The 21,308-nt window shown below is 46.4% G+C and overlaps 1 protein-coding gene across 7 annotated transcripts in view; it reads right to left on the bottom strand.

Moving 5' to 3' along the window:
• Window positions 1-21,308, bottom strand: part of LOC144121929 (arylsulfatase B-like) — a 74,247-nt gene that overhangs the window by 31,770 nt on the left and 21,169 nt on the right. For 3 of the 7 annotated variants that reach the window (XM_077655369.1, XM_077655376.1, XM_077655371.1), the window contains exons 2-3: window positions 4,014-4,122; window positions 361-520 (exon numbers count right to left, since the gene is read on the bottom strand). The exons of 1 other annotated variant lie outside the window; for it this stretch is intronic. In XM_077655369.1, coding sequence (XP_077511495.1) covers window positions 361-520; window positions 4,014-4,112 — 259 coding nt within the window. In that variant the 5' untranslated portion in view covers window positions 4,113-4,122. Of the gene's footprint in view, window positions 1-360; window positions 521-4,013; window positions 4,123-9,761; window positions 9,787-21,308 lie in introns of those variants that run through there. 3 more of the 7 variants (XM_077655373.1, XM_077655370.1, XM_077655374.1) reach the window with 2 other exon arrangements.

The raw sequence follows: 21,308 nt of genomic DNA, 5'->3' as shown, positions 1-21,308 counted from the left end.
ATCAGGCCATTGGCTCACAGATGTCACGTACCAGTACCCAAGAAACTGTCTTTGCTCACTGTGTTCGCCTCGCTTTCCTCGCCCGAGCAGTCTCTTAGTTCTATCTAAACACCTCATGAAGCAACTGCAACCTGTTCAAAATAACTAAACCGCGAAAACACAATGAGCTGGCTGTTACACTAATATATACTGTTCAACACAAGGTACAGTTAACAATGCGAGAATGAGGCTGCAAAAGTTTGTTACATATTAAAAAAGCTTAGACGAGCATCGTTTGAGATAAAATATTTCGAACAGAGGTTTTAGCTGAAGGTTGTATAAAACGAAAGAGTCTTTGTGAATTAAAGATTACGAGTGTACCTGTACGTATTGGATAGAGGCCTGTCATGAGCGCCGCCCTGGAAGGCGCACAGGAGGACTGTACATAGTGGCTGTTAAGAATGATGCCATCTGCAGCAAGGGCGTCCAAGTTTGGTGTCGGGATCTGGGAGGACCCATGAAAACTGACGTCGTCCCAGCCCTGCAGGTCACAGTAGCAGTTAGGTAAAGGTGCGGATAAAATACTGAGGAGCATGCTTCGGCGTTTGACATTTTATTCACGTGTTCGGCAGAGCAGATATGCGTGTATCTCTGTTCATATGCGAAAGCACCAATGGCGTTCGCTAAGATGTGTAAGGACTGCCTCCTAATTTGCGTTAGGTCAGGTGGGGTGAGAGTTCGATCACCGAAGCGTGCTCCGAAATGTTAGGGTCAAGACGTACACATCACTCGGAAAGGTAATGATATAAAGTGCACTGCTTTTACCTTAACATCGGCCATTGTGATATAACGAGACAATGAGATCAAATTTGAGTTTATTTGTTTCAATGGAATAGCAAATTCATATGACAATAGTTAAGATCACCGAAAACACTGCTTTTAAAGGCTGGAAGAGTGCCAGGGTTGAAAACAGGTAGAGCCACCACTTGCGGCTTCCGCAGGCTAACTGCGTTTACCTCAAAACATCTGTTTTTACGAGAAGATAACTGGGGCTAAGGTACTCTCCCATTGACTTCTAGACGAGTGATGAAGTGCTTTGTTCCGGCCTTGTCGTCGAACATTCAGTTCCTTGCTGTCGAATAAACATCATCTTAGCCAAAAATAGCTTCATAGTCGATTTCTACTGAGACTAGAAATTCAACAAAGTAGTCGTCTCTATCTCTTTATGGGAAACGCTTCGCGCTGATCATGACCCCTAAGGTAACTTCGCTCGCGATTATTCAAATATGGTTGAGGCGTTCGGACAAATGTTTCTTACTCTGAACCGGCGCTGTTTTATGTCAATGACAAAGTAATACTTAAATGTCTGCTTATATAAACATCTTTACGAAAGGTTTTATGCCTCACTCCGTGTTAGACACTCGGCTGTGGCAGGCAAGGGGCGCTTGAACGAGAGGAGTTAAAGCGGGAGGCCTGCGCTAACAATAGCCGCCCCCTGACAGCCGCCTTCCTGAACAATTTCAAGCAAATCGATGGAAACCCGAGTAATGGACATGTCACACTAAATTCGGCAGCAATATTCTCAAAACTTCCAAATGCCAAACGCCTCCGTGTTAGAATCTGTTACATGATAGTGCAATAACTACTTCTAAGTACACATGTAGGCTGTTTCACCTAAGACTCCGCAATTTTCAAAACTAGGCTTTTTGAGTTACATGGGCACTTTTTTCGGTATAGCACTGGCAACGGCGTAGGCCACCACAATACAGATGGGAGGGGCTAACGAGCAGGCTGGTTAGCTAATGATGAATAATTAACTTTGTAATTTTATTGTTAGGCTCCTTAATTATTGAGAGACGTGTGGCCCATAGTGATTAATATCCATATCAGTTTTAGAATTTCGAAAACGCTGTTACCGTCAGCGCTCTGACCCAAAAATTATGGCTAAATGGCGCCAGAATGCAGGCTCTTTCGAGAAGCATGACGCCATGCAACCTCTCCATTGCGCGTAACTGATCAAAAATTACCTCACCGCTGTGGCTGAGTGGTTAAGGCTCCCAGCTACTGAGCCGGAGTATCCGGGTTCGAACCGGACCGCGGCGGCCGCGTTTCGATGGAGGCGAAATGCAAAAGGCTCCCGTGTGCTGTGCGATATCAGTGCACGTTAAAGATCCCCAGGTGGTCGAAATTATTACGAAGCCCTCCACTACAGCCACCTCTTTTTTCCTTACTTCCTCCTCTCCCTTATTTATCTCTTCCCTACGGAGCGGTTCGGGTGTCCACCGCGATATGGGAGATAGTTAATGCGCCATTTCCTTTCCTGAAAACCAATTTTTATTTAGCCAGAATTTGTTGGGCCACAGCGCGGATGACAACCGCATGTTTGAATTTATAAAAACTGATAAGTAAAATCACATACGGTGGGCTACACGCCTCTGCATAACAAAGAAACCCAAAAGTAATTGCTAAAAAGTCAGCTATCCAATAAAAATTGACCGGACCGCCAGTTAGCATGTCTCAGCTGCATTCTGATGTACTATACCGCTGACAATGCTGTACAGAGAAAAGCGCCCGTCTACCTCAAAAAGCCTAATTTTAAATATTGTGTTAAGTGTTCGGTGAAACACCTCGTATATCAACGTCACTACAGGGGATATGACTTCGCCCGTCGACAAAGAAAGAGCAGCGCCATCAACTGCATAGCACGCAGTTCGCACCGTGCCACTTTTTGTGCGGTTGTCAAAATTAACCCTACTGTCGTAGGAAAATTAATATCAGTTTTTCTTTCTCGTTTAAGAAAGAAGAAAAGAGAAAATTCCGAGGAATGACGAAGAAATAAAGGCAAGGAAACGAATCTTTCTCGGGTTTTTGTTTTTACTTTCGTTTTTATTTAATCTCTGACTCATTACCCAAAGCATTCCCATTAGCTTAGCACCAGTTTACTCTCTTCTCTTGGCTATCCTCGCTGAACTATGGCCGATCCCCCGCCGTGGGTATGTGCCATGTCATAAGGCAACAGCAACAACATCTTCGGTTTACTTCGCTTTTCGCCAGAGGCTAGCAAAAAATAGTTTCGCTACATTATTTGTTCCTTTGCCACCTGACGAAACATCTCCTAGTCAGCGAGTTGTATTTATGAACCTTATAGCTGAACCTTAAACTAACCTGTAAAACCGCAACATGAGACCAAAACAATATATTAAATAGAATGGTAAAACTGTCCAGGTAACTAGCACCTTTATTATCCCTGGATGTTGGATGAAAAACATTTTCACTAAGCAACTGATGGAGCCAATCAGCACCTTAGAAATGATTCCGCTACTACATTGATGAAGCCTAATAAAAAGAAGGGATCCATTATTTATTTCCATTAGCAAAACTAGCTTTTGGGCAGCTTGGTTGCACAAGTCAGCCAAACTAAACTAAGATTTGTAATTAGCTGCGCAACGCAAGCCTCGCTAGAAATGTAGGCTACATTTCGACAGTGCAGATGTTCCAGGTAAAATTAAAGGCCAAACCCCATGTGAGCTGCAGGACGCTTATCACTATAGGAAAGGGGGCAGTGACTGTGTAACCCATAGTTCATTTGCCAAGTACAGATCGGCATACGACCTTTTCTCTGCCACACGATAAGATGTTTCTAACGATATGTGTCGGCTCTTGTTCAACTTTTGGCAAAGTCCACCTTTGTTTGGCTTACTGTGTTCTGTGCGCGCTTGCGCAACGCAGGTCATGCATCCAGCATGCCTTCTTTTAATAAACCAGATGTGGATGCGTTATTAGTCCGCGCGCGTGTGGTTGTGCATGTGGGTGCGTTTGTGTGTCTGTGTGCGCGCGTTTGTGTGCGTGGGTAGGTGGGTTTGTGAGTGCGTGTCTGCGTGCGTCCACCCTTTCCTAATGTAGACGAGGATCTTGCATTTCTGTTATGGCTGTTTAACCTTTCTTCCTTTCTAGTTCTCTCCGAATTAGTTAAATTTCGTTATAATTTGAGCTCCCGACCTCAAAGTTCAAAAGCGATAAGACAGAGCACGTACCAAATCGTCGGCGAGGAGGAATATTATGTGAGGCTGCGCTTTAGCACATATAGCCACGGGCAGAAGCAAATGCACAAGTTCCAGATAAACTCTGGCCATTTTTGGTGTCCTGGAAGAAAAAACAAACAGCGGTACGGTTTTAAAGTAGTCAATCCGAGTGGACATGCGAAAGCATGTGTTTAGTCTGGATGGCTCATGGTTTCGCTTTGCTGGGTTGCCGATACGTCTGGCGACGATATTAGTTCGATAGTTATCGTCATCATCATCGTAAGCCTGACTGCGCCCACTGCAGGGTAAATTTCGACAGTGGTATCAGTTTATGAAGACGACAAGTGCAATGCACAGCGCGAGAGTGTGTTGCATTTTAAGACAACCGCGGGTATGTGCCACAGCTTTTGAGGCAATAACAACAACACGGGCCGTAAACGACTGCAGCGAAAGCTTAGTTCTATCGTGCACAGGCTTGCGGACCTGGTCTGTTCGCGCCGCCGCGGATTCGAAACCCAATCACGGCAATATTTATTAATTCGTTCAAGTTCAGGTTTCGGCCACGAAAGGGCTTTTGCAGCTTTAGTCTTTAAGTAATAAACAATTGTCAGATGCTCATATGGCCCGATGAGATTAACTGCGTATGCAAGGTACGGTTTAAGGACGATGCTTTACAGATTGCTTTACGATGTTTTGCTAGTTTACCGGGTGCTGTATCTAAGATGTTCTGCAATTTATAAAATATGGATTTTGAATTAGAGCAGCGCTTTTCTTGACATGGCATTTTCAGTGATATAGCTCATCACGTTGCAGCTAAGACGTCCTAAGTGGAAAGCTGATTATCTTAATTCAATAGTTAACTCGTTACTACTGCTGTTATAGCGGCGCATGTAGCCCCCATAAGTTACAACCGTATCTGCTTTCAGAATTTTAAAAACGCAGTTACCCACTCGCTGTGGCCCAAAACATTTTGTCTATTGCAACAAGTTACGTGCACTGAAGAGTTCCTTTTCCTGCAAGCTTATCGAAAGAGCAAGTATTTTTACGCGATGTAGCCACAATTTGTTGTTCCACAGCGCTGAGCATAAGTGCGTTTTCAAAATTCTAAAACTGGTCTTGATATTACTTACAGTAGGCTGCACACGTGTCAATAAATAAGGAGACTAACAGTTAAGGTTTTAAACTTAATTACTGAATAGTAGTTAACTGTATTACTAGTTAGCACGTCTTAGCAGTATTCTGGTGCGCGACACCGCTGACAAGGCTGGGCTGAAAAAGGCGCTCTTCACAACTGAACAAGCCTATTTTTAAAAATGCGTAAAGTCTTAGATGAAACACTCTATGTAATGGTAGCTCTGTCTCATCTGCCAGTTTAGTTTGCGCCGTGGTCATTCCTGCGAGACAGGCCAGCACAAACCAAATAATTTCGTATGGGACACCTTCCACCCGGGCACAATTGGCCGCTCTTCGTGAGGCTGTGTAATAAACGTTCAGCAAACACTCCTTAAATGGGATTTGTTCCGCGATTATAAATCTGCTCAACAATGTACAAAATCTTTCTTACGCCACGGGACCACGAGCTGTTAGTAACGGAGATGACAGAATTTGTACGGTGATTGAGATGAATATCGTTCTACTGACTCACCAACCACTCTAATGTTACTACACAACATACAGGCATTTCAAACATGAAGGAAAATTCCAGGACCGAAGTGTCTTTTATTACTCAAAACTAAAATATTCTGCATGAGCACTGATTTATATATTAAGCCAATCACAATGCGACTAAAGAGACATCGTCATACGGAATCAGTGACACCATACAGCGCTAGAATCAACGCTTTAAAAAACTTATTTTTTCCCTGGCACATTAACGCAACAGAATAACCACCTTCGTGAGGTACTGAACAGCATTAGTGTCATTAACAAAAGAGATAATTGAGAGTTGCTGATTTTTTTGTTTCTTGCTCTTTTCTAAGTCCTCTTAACCATATGTTAATTTGTGCGATGTGATTTGTTGTGTTCCTTTCTTTGTATTTTTGTTCCTCCTTCTTGGACCTTTTTAGGGCATGCATTTTTCTGTAAATAAATAAGACATCTACAAAGCCGGGGACTGGAGGTGGCTCACGACAAGATCTTCGAGCGACTACGACGACACAGTGACATTCTGCCCATACATAAAAGTCCTATGGGCGTCTATGGAAAAAGCTATTTCCGTCTATGGCCTTTTATGAACGTCTATAAGCACACATAGAGGTACTTATTGCCAGCTATTGAAAAATCTATGCCACTAAAGCTATAGCTTTGGAACCATACAATTGTCTTAAGCTCTCTATAGACAAATATATCAGCCTGTATAGACAGCTATAGACAGAAATAGGAAAGGTCTATAGCTATTTGGGCCAAAATTCTATAGCCGACCATAGGACATTTTTGTATGGGTGGAAAACGACTAAGCTGACGTTTGACGTCAATTGGCCCACGATAATACCAACATTGTCCTGAAACTGCCAAAAATCGACGCATTACGACATGGGTGAGTGCTTGCCCGAAACGTGAGTTTAGCGTCATAGTGTTCCCTGGGAGGCACAGTTCGCCGTTTGGACAACCTGGACTCTTCACTTGGACTGAATAGACTATCCGGCCTCTCCCGCTGCGTTGTATCGCGTCGCCTATGGCTTGGAGTGGTGTTTACAAATGCTTACTATCATCTAACCACAGTGGTAGACTTTCCATTGTGTAAGAACTGCGAGTGAAGTGAGACTATTGCGCACCTATTTTCTGACTACACTAGGTTGGAGCGTGAGCGTGTCCTCCCGGCTGCAACGCTCCACAGCTTGTACCCTCGTTCCCTTAAGGAAGCCAAGGTTCCGGGGCCTTGGACGATACCTTCGTCTCAGAGGAAAGTTGTCAAGCGACCATTGAACTGCAAAAGGTCTCATGGTTGAGTTAAAAGCTTTAAATCAGTTATAACTTTTCTACATTGGCTGCCTTTTGTGGCTCGCGTATGATTTTGTATTTTACATTTATTCTAGTGTACACTTTTCGTCTTGGCGCAGCGCGTTGGATCAGCTGATGGCGCGTGACAGCTGGCGTGGTCCGCTGAGGCACGGCCGCTTTCAGTGCTGCTTTCTCTCAGCACTTGCCGCTCCTTCGGGGCGCCTCCGCCGAGGCAGATTTTCATTCTCGCCCACAGTGGGGGGGTTCCGGCACTCTACCCGCAGCAAGCGCCTGAAACTTCACTCAGCGGCCACGCAGTGGTACACGCCGGAATGTTCGCCTAGCAGCGCTCATACAGGTTACGCAGTTAAAAAGCACTTGTTAGGCATTTAGCACTGGCCAGAAGATCACGTTTGATTTGTAGCCAAGAAAATGGTGTAGATCATGTCGAGAGACGACGTGGCCTGAACACTTAAGAAACTTCAGGTCCCTGAGTTCAACAGTCCAACCTCAAACTTCAGTCTCTAAGGGTTGTTACAAATATCATTTTAAATGTACACATCGTACCGCACAACGTATACTTTTCAAATAACCCGCATAAGAAGTTCATGGCAAAGAAGCACCAGTTTTTCTTTGCGAGAAAGTGGAGTAAACTCTATGCGCCACTAACCGCCAGTAAGCAAACGTAACGCTTCCTAAAAAGCGCGGCACAGCTGCAACTGGCAGTTTCGGTCCTAACTTCAATTTAAGAGACCAGTTAACTGGTCAAGCTGATGCTACTAAATTATTGTGCATAAATAGAAAGATGACTATTTGTAATTGTTATGAATCGTTTAATGCCCCGTGTCACCAATTAGTTACACCTGATCTGCATGCCGTACACTCATTAGTACTTATATATTGCGTACTAAATTTAGTGTCAACATAGTCGTCTGTTGCCAGGCCTTTACGGCAGATTCTTCGACGTCAGTGTGAGCAAGCTGTGTGAACGAAACAGTATCTGTGTAATCTATGCAACACCTTGACTACCAAACTGCAGGAATGCATGCATGCAGGCCCGTGTCTTCTTCTCATAGGCCATCGTGCTATCGGTCCATTTCCGTGGACCACATACTTGGGAAATGGGTCTCTGACCCCATCTTGAGTTGAAGAAAAGAGAGCCACAAGTGAACTTCTACCGCTTACTGCTAGTTTAGGGTTGCTCAACGGCAGAACGAATCGCTGGCCCCCTCAACGCAACGCAACGCAACGGTTTGGTCTAACACAATTTTCCCAAGCAGTGCATCCCAGAAAAGTAGATCTCCAGACCGGAGGAAAACTTCTCGCGGTAAGAAAACCGGCGCGTATCCGGCGGCACTGAGGATCGAACCAAGCATCTCCCGAATGCGAGGCAGATGCTCTACCACAAGGCCATCGCTTCGGTCAAGAAGTTTTCGGTCTGCCAAAGAGTCCCCCCCCCCCCCCCCCCCCCCCCCCCCCAGCCGTACAGGGAGTAGGCCAAGGCCAGACAACTTCCCAAAAGCGAACCCTATAATGGTGGGCTCCTACACTAGAGACTTCTCTTGTACCAATTTAGGTTTGGTTATCCTCGGGCTTGAAGGCCCTCCCACTCAGCGTGGTGGACTGGTACAGTATAAACTACAACCTCGTTGTTCTTGTGTGGATTCTATAGGCGTCGTTAGGCGGGGTCGCTACTCCCCGTGGTATGATTCCGTGCTGCGCACCCAGGCGCCGAAGCGCCCTCGGCTTGGGCAGTCTCTTCGTGCCGCGCTCCAAGTGAGAGCCCCATTTTTCTACGTTTTCTCAAGCGTCTTGGATTTTACAGCGGCCCTGGCGTACTAAGAGAAGGCTTACCGTCTACGTACCGGAAGCGGGACTGTGGAAGCGTGCCACAGCCGCATAGCGCGCGATGCTTGTGCGCACGCGCTGGAAGCTACTGGTGACAGCCGGTGCCCAGTGTTACAGTAATCACCTTAATGATGTCTTCCGTAACTGTCCTCGCAACGTCGATATTTGAGGCGATAATTTGAAACCTGACAACGCTCAAATCTACGGTATTCGCGACTGGCAGTGAGAAGAAAATAAAAACGAGAATTTTTGATGCTCGCTGAAGTAACAGGTAGTCTACTTATGCTGGTCCTAGACGACGCCCTGGACGGACACGGGGCGGAGAAAATTTGCGTAAACACGGCGTTTAGCCAGCCGTTCGGCGCGCTGTTCTTCTGTTTCCTGTGCGATTCGTTTCCTCTTCATCACGTGCCGATGTCGATTCCAGGCCTCCTTCTGCTTAACAGACTTGTCGCCGTCCATACTGCCCCTCAACTGTGGTTGCGGCGCACGCGAGCTCTCCTTTTCAATCCTCCGTCATGTTATCAGGCATGCGACAGCTGGCGAAGCGAGAGAAAGCGAACGCAACGACGAGGTAAGCAGTGGTACGTCATACGAAACGGCAACGGCGGCGGCGGCGGCAGCGCGATGGGTGGGTGGATAGAAAAAAAAAACTTTATTTGCGACAAATTTAAACTGTTGTTGACCTTTACGGGTCACTGGGCGCCGTGGTCGATCCTTTGTCCAGGATGCCACACTTGACAACTGCCAGCGTAGCTGGGCGTACGAGAAATCGTTGCGCTTCCTCGTCCTGGCTGGCAAGCGATTGCTCCCACTGCGTCACACTCTGGTGGTCTACTGTAGGCTCTAAGTCTGCCTTAGTGCAGGTCCATGTGATATGCTCTAGTGTAGGTTTACCCTGGCACCACGGACATTCATCTACGTATTGTGTAGGGAAAAACTTGTGTAGTTTGTGCAGGTGCGGGTCCGTACCGGTTCGTAGTCTGCGCCAGTCAACCGCCTCCTCTTTGGTTAGCCTTTTGTGCGGCGGCGAGGCGCGTGATGTGACGTCGTGCCAGATGGCGTGGCGAGTGCGCGGCATCCGCCCAGCTGCGGCGGCGGTTGCTAGGAAACGGCTCAAGGCCTGTCTCTGTGCCTCCTGTTAGCACCGCCAAAGCGAAATGCTAAGCACGATTACCATAATCCCTAACGCAAAATTTCAGCGCAACTCGGTCTGCTTACGCGGCGCGAACGGCAGGGTACTCTCGGCGGAGGCGATGAGCGTGTGCTTCAGTGGAGAGAACTGAAGGGTCATCTCAAGGGGTCGCCAAGCCTCTCCATAAACCGCAAACTCCTGGCTTTGCTCGGCTGCAGCGATGAGCTTTTGCTACGGTGGCGTGAACGGCAAGGCCTCTCGGCGGCGGCGCGCGCCTCTGGCTTCTGGCGCGGGCGCCGCTGAGCCTGTGTTCGGGTAGCTTGTTTAGTAGCCGCGGCAGACGAAGCATTACCATTGGTTGCGTCGTTCATTCTTCACAAAAAACTAGGTGAGACTATTTTGTATTGTATGATATAAGCAGGACTTTTATACAAGGTGACGCGGACAATCTATCCCGTGCAGCACATTTCACAGCATCGCCCGCCAACGGAGCGTAACGTGGCGCCACTGCGAGGAGACAGCGCGTGGGTGCGCGTGGGCACGTGCAGCCGCAGGCAGACCTCTGCTTTACTAGCCATCCTGCCTACGCTCATGAAACGGGGATGGACGACGGCACGGACGGCGGGCACTACTCTGCCGCCATCTATGAGTGAGCGGCGGTACGTTCGTTTGCTTAATTACATCGACGCCGACGCGGCTTAGCACACAGACGGGCGTTTAAGAGCTTTAATGTAGCCGTTAAATGCATTTATCTTCATCATTAGCCTGACTAGGCTCACAGCAGGGCAAACGCCGCCTCTTCCATATCTCTCCAATTAACCCTGTATTTTGCCAGCTGAGGGAACCTTATCACCGCGAAATTCTTAATCTCTTTCGCCGGCTTAACTTTCTGCTGCCTCCTGACACGCTTGACTTATCTTGGAATCCACTCCGTTACCCTTAAGGACCAGCGGTTATCTTGCCTTCCCATTACATCTCCTGCCCAAGCCCATTTATTCCTCTTGATGTCGACTAGGATGTCATTAACCCGCCTCTGTTCCCTCACCCACTGTGCCAGCTTTCGGTTTCTTAACTTTACACCAGTCATTTTTCTTTTAATAGCTATCTGCGTTGTCGTTAACATAATCTGAACCCTTTTCATTAAGCTGCTCGTTTCTGCCCTATGGATGAGTACCAATAAGATATAGCTGTCGTTCACATTTCTCTTGAGGGATATGGGTAAGCTGCTATTCATGACCTGAGAGAACGTCTCATATGCGCTCCACCCCATTCTTATCCTTTTAGTTAATTCCCTCCCATGAGCCGGATCAGCGGTCAGTACCTACCGTAAGTATTCCTTTACCACTTCCAGCACATCGCTACAAATTGTGAACTGCTGTATCCTTGCTAGACTGTTCAACTCTATTATGGTTTTCTACATGTTAATTTTTAGACACACCGTTCTCCTCTGCCTGTCTAACTCATTGATCATGCTTTGCAGTTCATCTTCTGATTGACTAAGCAAGACAACGTAATTAGCGAAATGCGAGTTATTCTCCATTAACTGTTACCGCCCACTGTTCCCAATCTATCCCTCGGAACACCTCCTGTAAACAGGCGGTGGATAGCATTGGCGAGATCGTGTTTTGCTGCCTGATACCTTCATTGCTGGAATTTCATTGCTGACTTTATGCAGACCTATGGTAGCTGTGCAGTCGTGATAGCTAGCTCTCAGAATTTGCACATAACGTTCTTCTACACCATGATTCCGCAATGCCTGTATGACTGCCGAGGCTTCCAATGAGTGAAGGGATTTCTCTTAATCAATGAAGGCTATGGTTTGGGGTTGGTTATATACTTAGATTCTGCGCATTTCTCTATCAGCTGATTGACAGCGTGAATATGATCTATTGCCGAGTATCCTTTACAAAAGCCTACCTAATACTTTAGTAGACTGAAGTGTAAGATTGTCCTGATTCTGTTAGTGATTACCTTAGAAAATACCTTGTAGGCAACCGGCAGTAAGCTGTTTTGGTCTGTAATTTTCAAGTTTCTGACTTCTCCTTTTTTATGAACTAAGAAAACGTTAGCGTTCGTCCATACTTCTGGTTCGCTCGAGGTAATAAGTGATTGTGTGTACGGGGTGGCGAGTTTTTCTTGCAACAATCGCCCCTCCTTTATTCACCAGTTGTGCTTTTACCTGATTCTCACCAGCTGCTTCCCCCTTTGCATTCGTCTTAAGGCTTTCTTTACTTCCTCGTTCGTTACTGGTGGGATATCTCATTGCTGTGCACAACTGTATTTCACATTAACGGTCTGATTACATTGGCTACTTTATAGATTTGTAAAGAACCCTTGGGCTACTTCATTTATCTTATCTATATTGCTAATAATTGTCTCCTTTGTCTGAAAATGCATTAGGGGACAAGAATGCGCGACTTGCAGCCAGCCTTCAACAAGCCGCCTCTCAATTTCGGTCAACATTTACCACCAAAATAATAAGATAATTGTTCAATGATATTACACTACGTTGGTTGCCTACGAAGCGAGAGAGAATTCATCATGGCTCACGGTGCGACTCACTATGAACCCAACGGTGCAAACAGAGTATCTGCTTTTGTTTTTGCACACGCGTGAGGCCTAATGTAAACTGCAGTCTATCGCATATGCTGCAAGGCACTTTGTACTCCTCTTGCATCAAGTGTTTCGCAAAGTAGGTATCGATCCCGGCAGTGGGTGGCTGTTTTGGCGCACGACTACGACCCACTTCACGCAACTTCTCGAGCTTCGCCAAGTGCTTCTAGGCGGTTTCGCGGGCACGCCTTTGTTGGGCGGTTTTCTGTGCGTACTGTAGGCGCGATGAGCTCTCAGCCTTCACTGCGCATCGGCGGCTGTCGACCTCTTGCATCTGGCAATAACAGATCAGTAGTGTTATTTTGTAAACTCACGCTGTTGCTTCAAATGACGGCTGTACATCCCATCACGAATACGCGTGGCCGCCTGGCATTTAACAGCATCGCTATCAGCTTTTTTTTGCGCGGGAATAGAATTTAGATTGTCACCTTACTTCCGAGTACTCGACCTTGACCTGAATGATTTCGACTCCGCAAGTCCCTGGCTTCTTACAGCACGCCAGAAGGCGTCGCAAACGCTACATCTCATCCGCCGTATTTCTCAGAAGTCAGGTGGTTCCATGTCCGCCATCGTCCGCCTCCTCATACGTTCTGTACTACAGCCAAGGTTGATTTACCAAGCCCAATCCCACCACATGACACGCACAGAATGTGATCGCTTGGAATTTATCATTCAAGCAGTAATACGTATTATTACAGGCTCCCCACAACTGGCCCCAAGGCACGCCCTCCATGCCGAGAGGCAAATGACTACACTTGATAAATTGATTCACCAGCGTCGCCAAGTGCGGTGCATAAAATGACGCACTATGCCTCAAACTCGTAGCTTTCGCCAAGTACATGGTAGGCGGTTCTGTGTTGCCTATCGTTTCCTACACGTCATGACCACCGTGCCTTTATCAGCAAATCACGGACATTCGGCCTACGACCCGAATACATGAACGATCTGTTGGCCGCCTGAGTGAGTGCAGTGTGGAGGCTGATTGCGTCTCGTCTGCGATCGAAAACTATAGTTCCGGCGACATGGGGCGTATACGAATGCTAGTGTTCATACGCTTGCTCCTATGCATGGTCATCGACACAGGCGGACTGTTGGTCATTCTGGGCGTATTAAGCATCCTCTGTCCAGACTCTTCCTCCATGCCCACCAATTCATGACAAAAGCGTTTTTGAGCGAGAAACTGTTTATTAACGCGATTTATTCATATAATGTAAGGTTTCACTATAACAATCAATATATCTGAAGATGACCCGCCGGCTGTCTAATTTTTTTCTATTAACGTTATAGCCATCGTCAAAAGCGTTCCCCATAATTTTGTATGAGTCTCAACTGTTCGATGCTATCGCTAAAAACACTTTAAAAGAAAGGTTTTGCTACATATCAAAATAAAGAACCATCTTCTTCAATATTTCTATAGCTGTGTCTTACAATATCCTATTTCGTATTTCAAATTTTTGCCCGAGAAAGCTGGACTTGAGAAGCCACCTTGACATCCTCACAGAATCCTCAGGCGCTATCCTCAGTTTGCGGCGTGTTTTGACCTCCAACTTATTGGCACACGAAATTCAGGACACACCTGAAAAATTCTCCCTCCCAGTACCGGTACAATGGATCTATCGAAATGCACATCATACACAAAACTTGTTGGATGGAGCAAGTCACGACTCAACACGGCCACGTCCCGTTCAATCAGCCTTATCCTATAAGGAGACAATACCCTTTCGAAAAAAAAGAACACCTACAGTGCGCCACGCGAGCATATCTACCATGTGGTACCGACCTCCCTGGCGGCATTTCGTGCTGGGAAGAGGTCTTGCTTCGGAGCTTACGCCTCCATGTCACCGTCACTTCAGCGGTATACATGGTCGTGGCCGCGGATCATGCCGCTTTCGGCGACTACTGCCACTTCTGTCCTGCTCCTGTCTTTGAGTCGTACACTAGACTATGCTTTTGACCTGCCCCCCTTTGCACGTTATCTTAATAAGGATAATTGGTTTTTGGGGAAAGGAATTGGCGCATTATCTGTCTTGTATATTGACGGACACCTGAAATGCGCCGTAGGGGAAGGGATAAAGGAGGAATTGAAAGAAGAAGGTAAGAAAGAAAGGTGCCGTAGTGGAGGGCTCCGGAATAATTTCGACCACCTAGGGATGTTTAACATGCACTGACATCGCACAGCACACGGGCGCCTTAGCGTTTTTCCTCCATAAAAGCGCAGCCGCCGCGGTCGGGTTCGAACCCGGAGACTCTGAATCAGTAGCCGAGCGCCCTATCCACTGAGCCACAGCGGCGGGTCACGCCCGTTATCTTGCAGAAGCGCCTTCTGCGGTGCGGATAGCCCACAGGTAGACCGCTGGATGTATAAGACTGGATCTTTGGGCCGCACCACCGGACGTTACTGGACTTCCTTGGAGAGTCTGGCGTGTATCTCTGGCGTGTATTATGTGGAAATATTATTTGCGCTATCTAGCACGCAGTCGCAATAAAAAAAAAGAAAAGACGCTCTTTCTCCGCAACCTCCTGCTTCGCTATTTATCAGCGGCGTTCAGCGTCTGCACGTCATTGCTTTATGACCCCAGCTTCTGTGGGGCGGTGGTTGTTGGCGGAGCCGCATCTCGTGTAACCCAACGAGTGCTTCGATTTCGTTCCGACAGCGGCGCACCATTCTGGTCTCCCGCTCGGCGAGTGGCCCCCGACAATCCGACCGGCAACTTGTGCACATGCCCTGCGCGTTGCTCCGATTGCCGGCTGCTGTCTTGGAGAGCGAGCGCCGTCGCCGGGCAGAACACATTGCGAAATCTGAATTAGGCAGCTAAAGACTGCTTGGCATTAAAGATTATTCATTGTCCTTGTGCCTTCGAGTTGTTCTTTTACAGAGCTGGGACTAACTGCACAAGATGGACTAAATGCTAATTGCTGCTGATTGGTGACATACCTATTTCTCAAATTTTAACAGCGTTAACAATTTTTTGACGCTGTTTTCTGAAAATTCGTATATTGGCGAGCGCAATGTAAAGTTATATTTTATATTCTTTGATCAATTTATCAACAAAAGCTAAAGACTGGTTTAAAAATCCAGCATATAGCAGAGATGAAATAGTGCATGCTTGTTTTTCAAATACTAAATTATATATACAGCTGAACAGCTACACACACATAAGAGGCAAGCTGTGCATCTCAAAATATTGTTTAGCAATGTACGTACCCGTTATTCGCTCCTCAGTTGGACGGTGGTAATCTGTGCGCCCGTACGCAGTAGGTCTTCTAAAGACCTACGTTTCCTCTCAAAAAGCTCAAGAAGATAAAGGAGTGGCATTCTTTCCTATGTCTTGCTAGCATATTCTTGGGACGCTTAAGGTTGATTACAAAAGACATTCAGTACTCTACAGGTCGATGACATGGCACCAATATTGCGTTCTTGCGTCAGCCAGAACTAGGTCCAAATAGGCAAGAGAACAAACAGAGTTCGTGGCGAGCGTACTGATGTAAACTCGGGCTCACGATGAATTGTCAGATCGCGCTTCGTCCAAATTCGCAAGAATTCTTCTAAAGCCGGGCTGATAACGCGTTAAAGATGAGTTGTCTCAAATGAATAGAAAGGTGATGTATTTTATTAACACGTGCCAAGCATTTAGTACGTAAATGGCTAGAGACCATAGGTACAGTTCGTCGTTTCGTTGAGCCGACGCTAGCGATGCACTCCAGGCTGGGGGAGTTGGATTTGCGAGAAGTGATGGGGGTAGCAGCTTTGAGTACTGTCAACGTGCGAGCGACATTAGTTAGCGGCAGTAGAACTAAAGCCCCAGAAATAGTGACGGGGACAAATATTGTAACGAAAGAAATCATTTCACGAATTATATCTGTTCCCCGATTACTTCTATTTAAAAGCTTTTTAATTATTTGCTCTTCTTCGGAAAGGACAATGTTTTTTCTCACCACAAGACATTTTCTTAGACCCCCCCTCATAGCGGCTCTAGTAATTCTGCTCGCTGCGGCCTCAGCCGACTGATGTAGGTCTCATTTCGTGACTTCACTGCAAGGGGCTGCTCCCCTTTATCCGCTCAAATCTCAAGCGCTTGATTGCTTTTTGAATCGTTCTACATTCACGCCGGAGACGTGTCCTCGCATGTTTTCAGCCATCCAGCCACTATCCCAGTCGTAGATTATTTTCCTGCAGTCTTTAGAAAGACGACGTGATTCGAGACTAAGCTTATAAGACGAGCCGATGCTCCCTACAAAAGTATCAAAGTACAAACTGCTCCGCTGCATCAAGCTGCGACGGTAGGGTATTAATGTTGTTATGATATGGAGCTGTCACTGGGTGCCTGTAGTAACCAGAAAAGTGCCGTATAACGTTTGTGTGAAATGTTCTAGAGGGGACCTTCGGACGACTTCTCCGTAGAGTACAAGGAAAGACATGTTCCATATTGAGTTCTTTTCATTTCCATGCACCTGCGACAGTACTGAATGAGAATGGGTTGTGTTGACTATACAAAGTTAAATTACGCGTAAGCTAAATAAAATAATATTAAAATTAAATAATAAATAAGTTAAATAACGCCGACATCAGGAGAGGTCGGCCTCCCAGTCTCGTCTGTCAGTCTGTTGTCTATTACAGCTGCAGCGTGACGTCATTCGAGCTTTGTTGACTCCCCATTGCCGTTACGTCAAGCGTTTCAGCCATTCAAACGAGTCCGCACAGCTGTACAGATATCCTACGGCCCGTCGGCAATGCAGTTTTAAAGCTCAAGCGGCTATGAAGCTCATCGTCGCAGGCAAGTCATAACGTGACGCATGTTGTCCTGTGGGTTTTAAGCTGAAGTAAAAACACGCGATATATAGCAGGCAAACAGTGATTACAAAATAAGAACTCGTTTACTTATCCAGCACCGACTTACGGGAATAGCGATAACGACGTAGCGTGCTCATCATTAAGTCACTTGCCATTGCACCTGATTCCTTTCGGAAATAGAAAGAGCGCAGATCGCAGTAAAGGAACACTGCTCGCCCTAAATTGAGAGCGCTGACGTCAGTAAAATGGATGTTTATTCCGGTTCTCTGAACAACTCGTTTGGTTGCTTGTATAAGGTTCCTGCTCGCAACGTTTCTTTATATTTGCGTTGTGAGGAGCGCTGAATGTTTCCTTATTTTTAAATTTCAAGTATTCACGTCGTTATTTTGGTCTCCAGCAGAGAGTGGAGGCATCAAGATAAACCAACCCATTCACTGGACGCCATCTACCATACATACATAAATGTTCCCGTGCAGGCTGCATAGATTACCGCTGTACTGCTGCAGTCTCTCTGTGTGTCGACCCGTCTCTCTGCAAAAGACCCTGTGAAGCCTGAATAATGTGCAGTATGTTTTGCTTTCGTGGAAAATGTAAAAATGTGTGTGCATATAATTGGCACTCCCTATATCACAAAAACAATATGGACGCACGCCGCACATAGCCACTCACAGAATTGCAGCCAAATTTTTCTATCAAGCACATTTATTCCAAATAATTATTGTCCTTATCAACTGAAGTCGTTTCAGTAATTAGAACTCAGCTAAAACTAAGCTAAAGTGTCCCTTAGTAAAAAATTCCGCCACGTCAGAGAAGATGTGAAAGCCCCAGGCAGCTATTCCTTGGCTCACTTTTGAACGCTGCGACGTCAGTTTTTACTTCTTGCTTTGAAAAAGCGATTCTTTCTTCTAAACATAAAAAAGCCCTGCTATTCACTCTATTATAGACTTAAAATGTAGCCCGCCGCAGTGACATTGCGAAAACAACCGTAAACTCTTAAAAATTGAAAAACAATTTTTTAAATGTCGCGTGCACAACAGTAGACGTCGTGTCACAAAGGGCGAAGATTCTATAAACTGGGCTGTGGAACTCCCGACTGAGCCGTTATCACACTGTAAGAATTTTGTTTTCAACACTCTCGAGCTACCGAAGGTTTTGTATCATCTTAGCATCAGGCTTACAGTGCGTAAAAAAAGAGAGCACCCAAAGATTTCAAACAGTGAATCAGCTGGTACGTACAGGCGCGGGCACAAGTAAACGGAGCACGCGATTTCGTTCTAAGTGCAAACACGTCTTCCCTATAGGGACTGAAAAAAAACATTGTTCATTCATGAGAAAGCGCACTGGCGTCCCCCACCAGAATGTACACACCATTGATGGCAGTTTCAATTAGGCAACACGTGAAAAATGTTGGGAGCCAATAGCGTGCTCTGTTTACTTTTATCGGCGTCTGTGCGTACCAGCTGAATCATTGAACGTTGCCTGACATTAAATGTTCAATGGCAGGCACAATACCCTCCTGGTCATGTCGGAGCAATAACTTGGCAGCAGAGCCTAAAGTGATAACACAGCCTACTCCTAAACCAAAACTCAGGAGATGGAGTTCATATCCTGCAAGTGACACTTCCTTTCATAAACCAAAACTCAAGAAATAGAGTTCATACCCCGCAAGCGACACTACCTTTGATGAAGCACAGCATTAAATATAGCCCAATTTGTGTTCCTGTAATAAACCCCGGGAAAACCTGTACTGGCATCCGCGCTCAACTCGATAGTCACGAATGTGTCCACTAAACCGTGTAACGTGTGTCTTTGTATAAATATATCAGTACTTAAAAACTCGCAGCATTCACTCACGGATGTTGTACCTTGCGATAAATGGTACCGTATGGTACCTTTTTATAGTATGGTACCTTATGCCGTGAGATGAGTGCTGCCCATGGGGTGTTCGAGTACTGATATTATTAGCTGCCAGAAGATACTGCGGAGCGTGGTGTCACAATGACTCGTTGCTAAATGCGTCGAGGTGTCACATATCTTGGGAGCCGCCCTTCAGTAAAATAATTTCGCTGAGATGACACTGTTCAGCACGTTATAAAAACTACATTTTTCGGCAGCCTGGTCAAGTAAAAGGGCCACTGAGGAGATATTGAAGTTGGCTTCAATCGATAGAATCCCAGCTCCTAAACACAAAACGCCACTGTTTCTGAAAACAATGCTTTTGGAACGTAGAAAAAAGTAAGAAGTAAAATACAGGTATCGCCGCCACAGGCCAGCCTCGCAACTACAAGCGTGATGATGAAAAAGGAGAAAAGACACACAGAGCTCTGAGGCTGACAAATGTGCTTGAAGGCTACGTGTTTGATCGATATTAAAGTATATAAGTTTTGTTTTGGAACCACCAGTGCACTTTTATCACACGAGGAAGACTGAGAATAGATAACCTGAATGTTAGAAGTCGAAGAAAGTCTGCAATTGGTGGCGCAACAGGCGGCTAGTTGAGCTTCGGTAAGTTTTGGCGTGCTTCGTGGCTATGCGTTCTGCGTGCCTTCATGGTTTCGTTAGGCGTCTCGATTTACAGTGCGGAGCAGCAGAGGACCTCCAGGTTCCTCTTTAAGTTCTCCTCGGACGAAGTTCGTTCAACGGCACGCAACTGCGACAAGGAAATAGAGCTTGTATAGCCAGTATTCAACGCGCCTCCACGTTAGCAAACGCAGGGCTCGGCGTGTTCGCTTTGTTAAAGTACCAAAACACTGGGCTAGAAAACAAGCCATACGTAATTTATTATAACATAATTTAAATATGCCGGCACGTACAAGTCGCTACACTTCAGACGTAACGTTGGCTCGGCGGTGACAGCGAAGCTGCCGACTCCTCGGCGCTAAGGGTTTCTTTGCCGGACCCGCAGCCTCAGCCCTCAAAATCATCACAGGCTGTGTGGGGTTGAGGTCGCTGAACGCAGGACGCAGTTCTTTGCGAGAACTTCATTGTCGGAATCGGAAACGGGATCCATTATAACGTTCCAGCAAGCGCAAACGAAGGCACGACGGCTGACAGAAGCCTTCCACGTTCTGCCGGCAGTAGTTTTCATTGCGGCTGCTGCTGGGCGGAAGCGCAGCGCTCGGTGCCAGCAGTCACGGAGTCCACTTTTCCGTTTCCGCCGTCTTACGTCACGTCGCCCTTGTCCTACGACGTCATCAGGGAGTCCCGAGTGTGAATTGTAGCTGCGGGAAAAAGTTTTTCAACTTCGAATCCAAATCTCTCAGAAATAAATAGACCTTTCGCTACCGGACAAGCGGCAACAAAGCCACAAAATGCCGAACTATCGGATTTTACTAACAAGCAAAGTTTGGTAGCGTTGTTCTCAGTGTCCCGTTAAGAGCCGTGCAGAGAGAAGAAAGACTGTTCAGCAAAGTCCCAAAGCCCGTCGGAGTGTCATCCATCACAAGGAAGACAACGCGCTTGCAAAGGCGCATGAGGGAGCCATCCACAATGGAGAGGACAAGAGACCTTGCGCCCAAGGACAGACCTCGGATGGCCCAAAATATCACCAATATAGCGGAAGAAATCGGTACCTCGTGGTATCAGGCTATGGCGGCCACCAAGCTCCAGGCAGACTGCCCGGCGAGCACCCGCTGTACCTTATTCGGCACTGGGACGCAAAAAAAATGCAAGAACACTGCGTAATGTTTAGTGTGACGCTGTTCGTGATAAAAAATTAAACATGAACCAATTTACACAATAAAAAGCGCACGTTACCATCCTTTTTTCTGTTTCATACGTGTGAGCGATTTGTGGCTATATCTAACATTCTTACCGGCACGTTAGCTTATAGTTATATGAACGACAGCGACAAAGTGCGTTGCCACAGAGACAGAATGATAGCTTCAAAGCCATGCAGGCATGGAACGCGGAATTACTTTTCCGCGCGACAGAACTGCATTCTTTTGCGGTGAGCTTGGCATTCCATTTGCAGGCCACC

This window comes from Amblyomma americanum, chromosome 2 (genome assembly GCF_052857255.1).
Source record: "Amblyomma americanum isolate KBUSLIRL-KWMA chromosome 2, ASM5285725v1, whole genome shotgun sequence".
NCBI classification, from domain to species: domain Eukaryota; kingdom Metazoa; phylum Arthropoda; class Arachnida; order Ixodida; family Ixodidae; genus Amblyomma; species Amblyomma americanum.
Note: the sequence above shows the minus strand (reverse complement) of the source record. Positions and strands in the feature narration are given on the sequence as shown.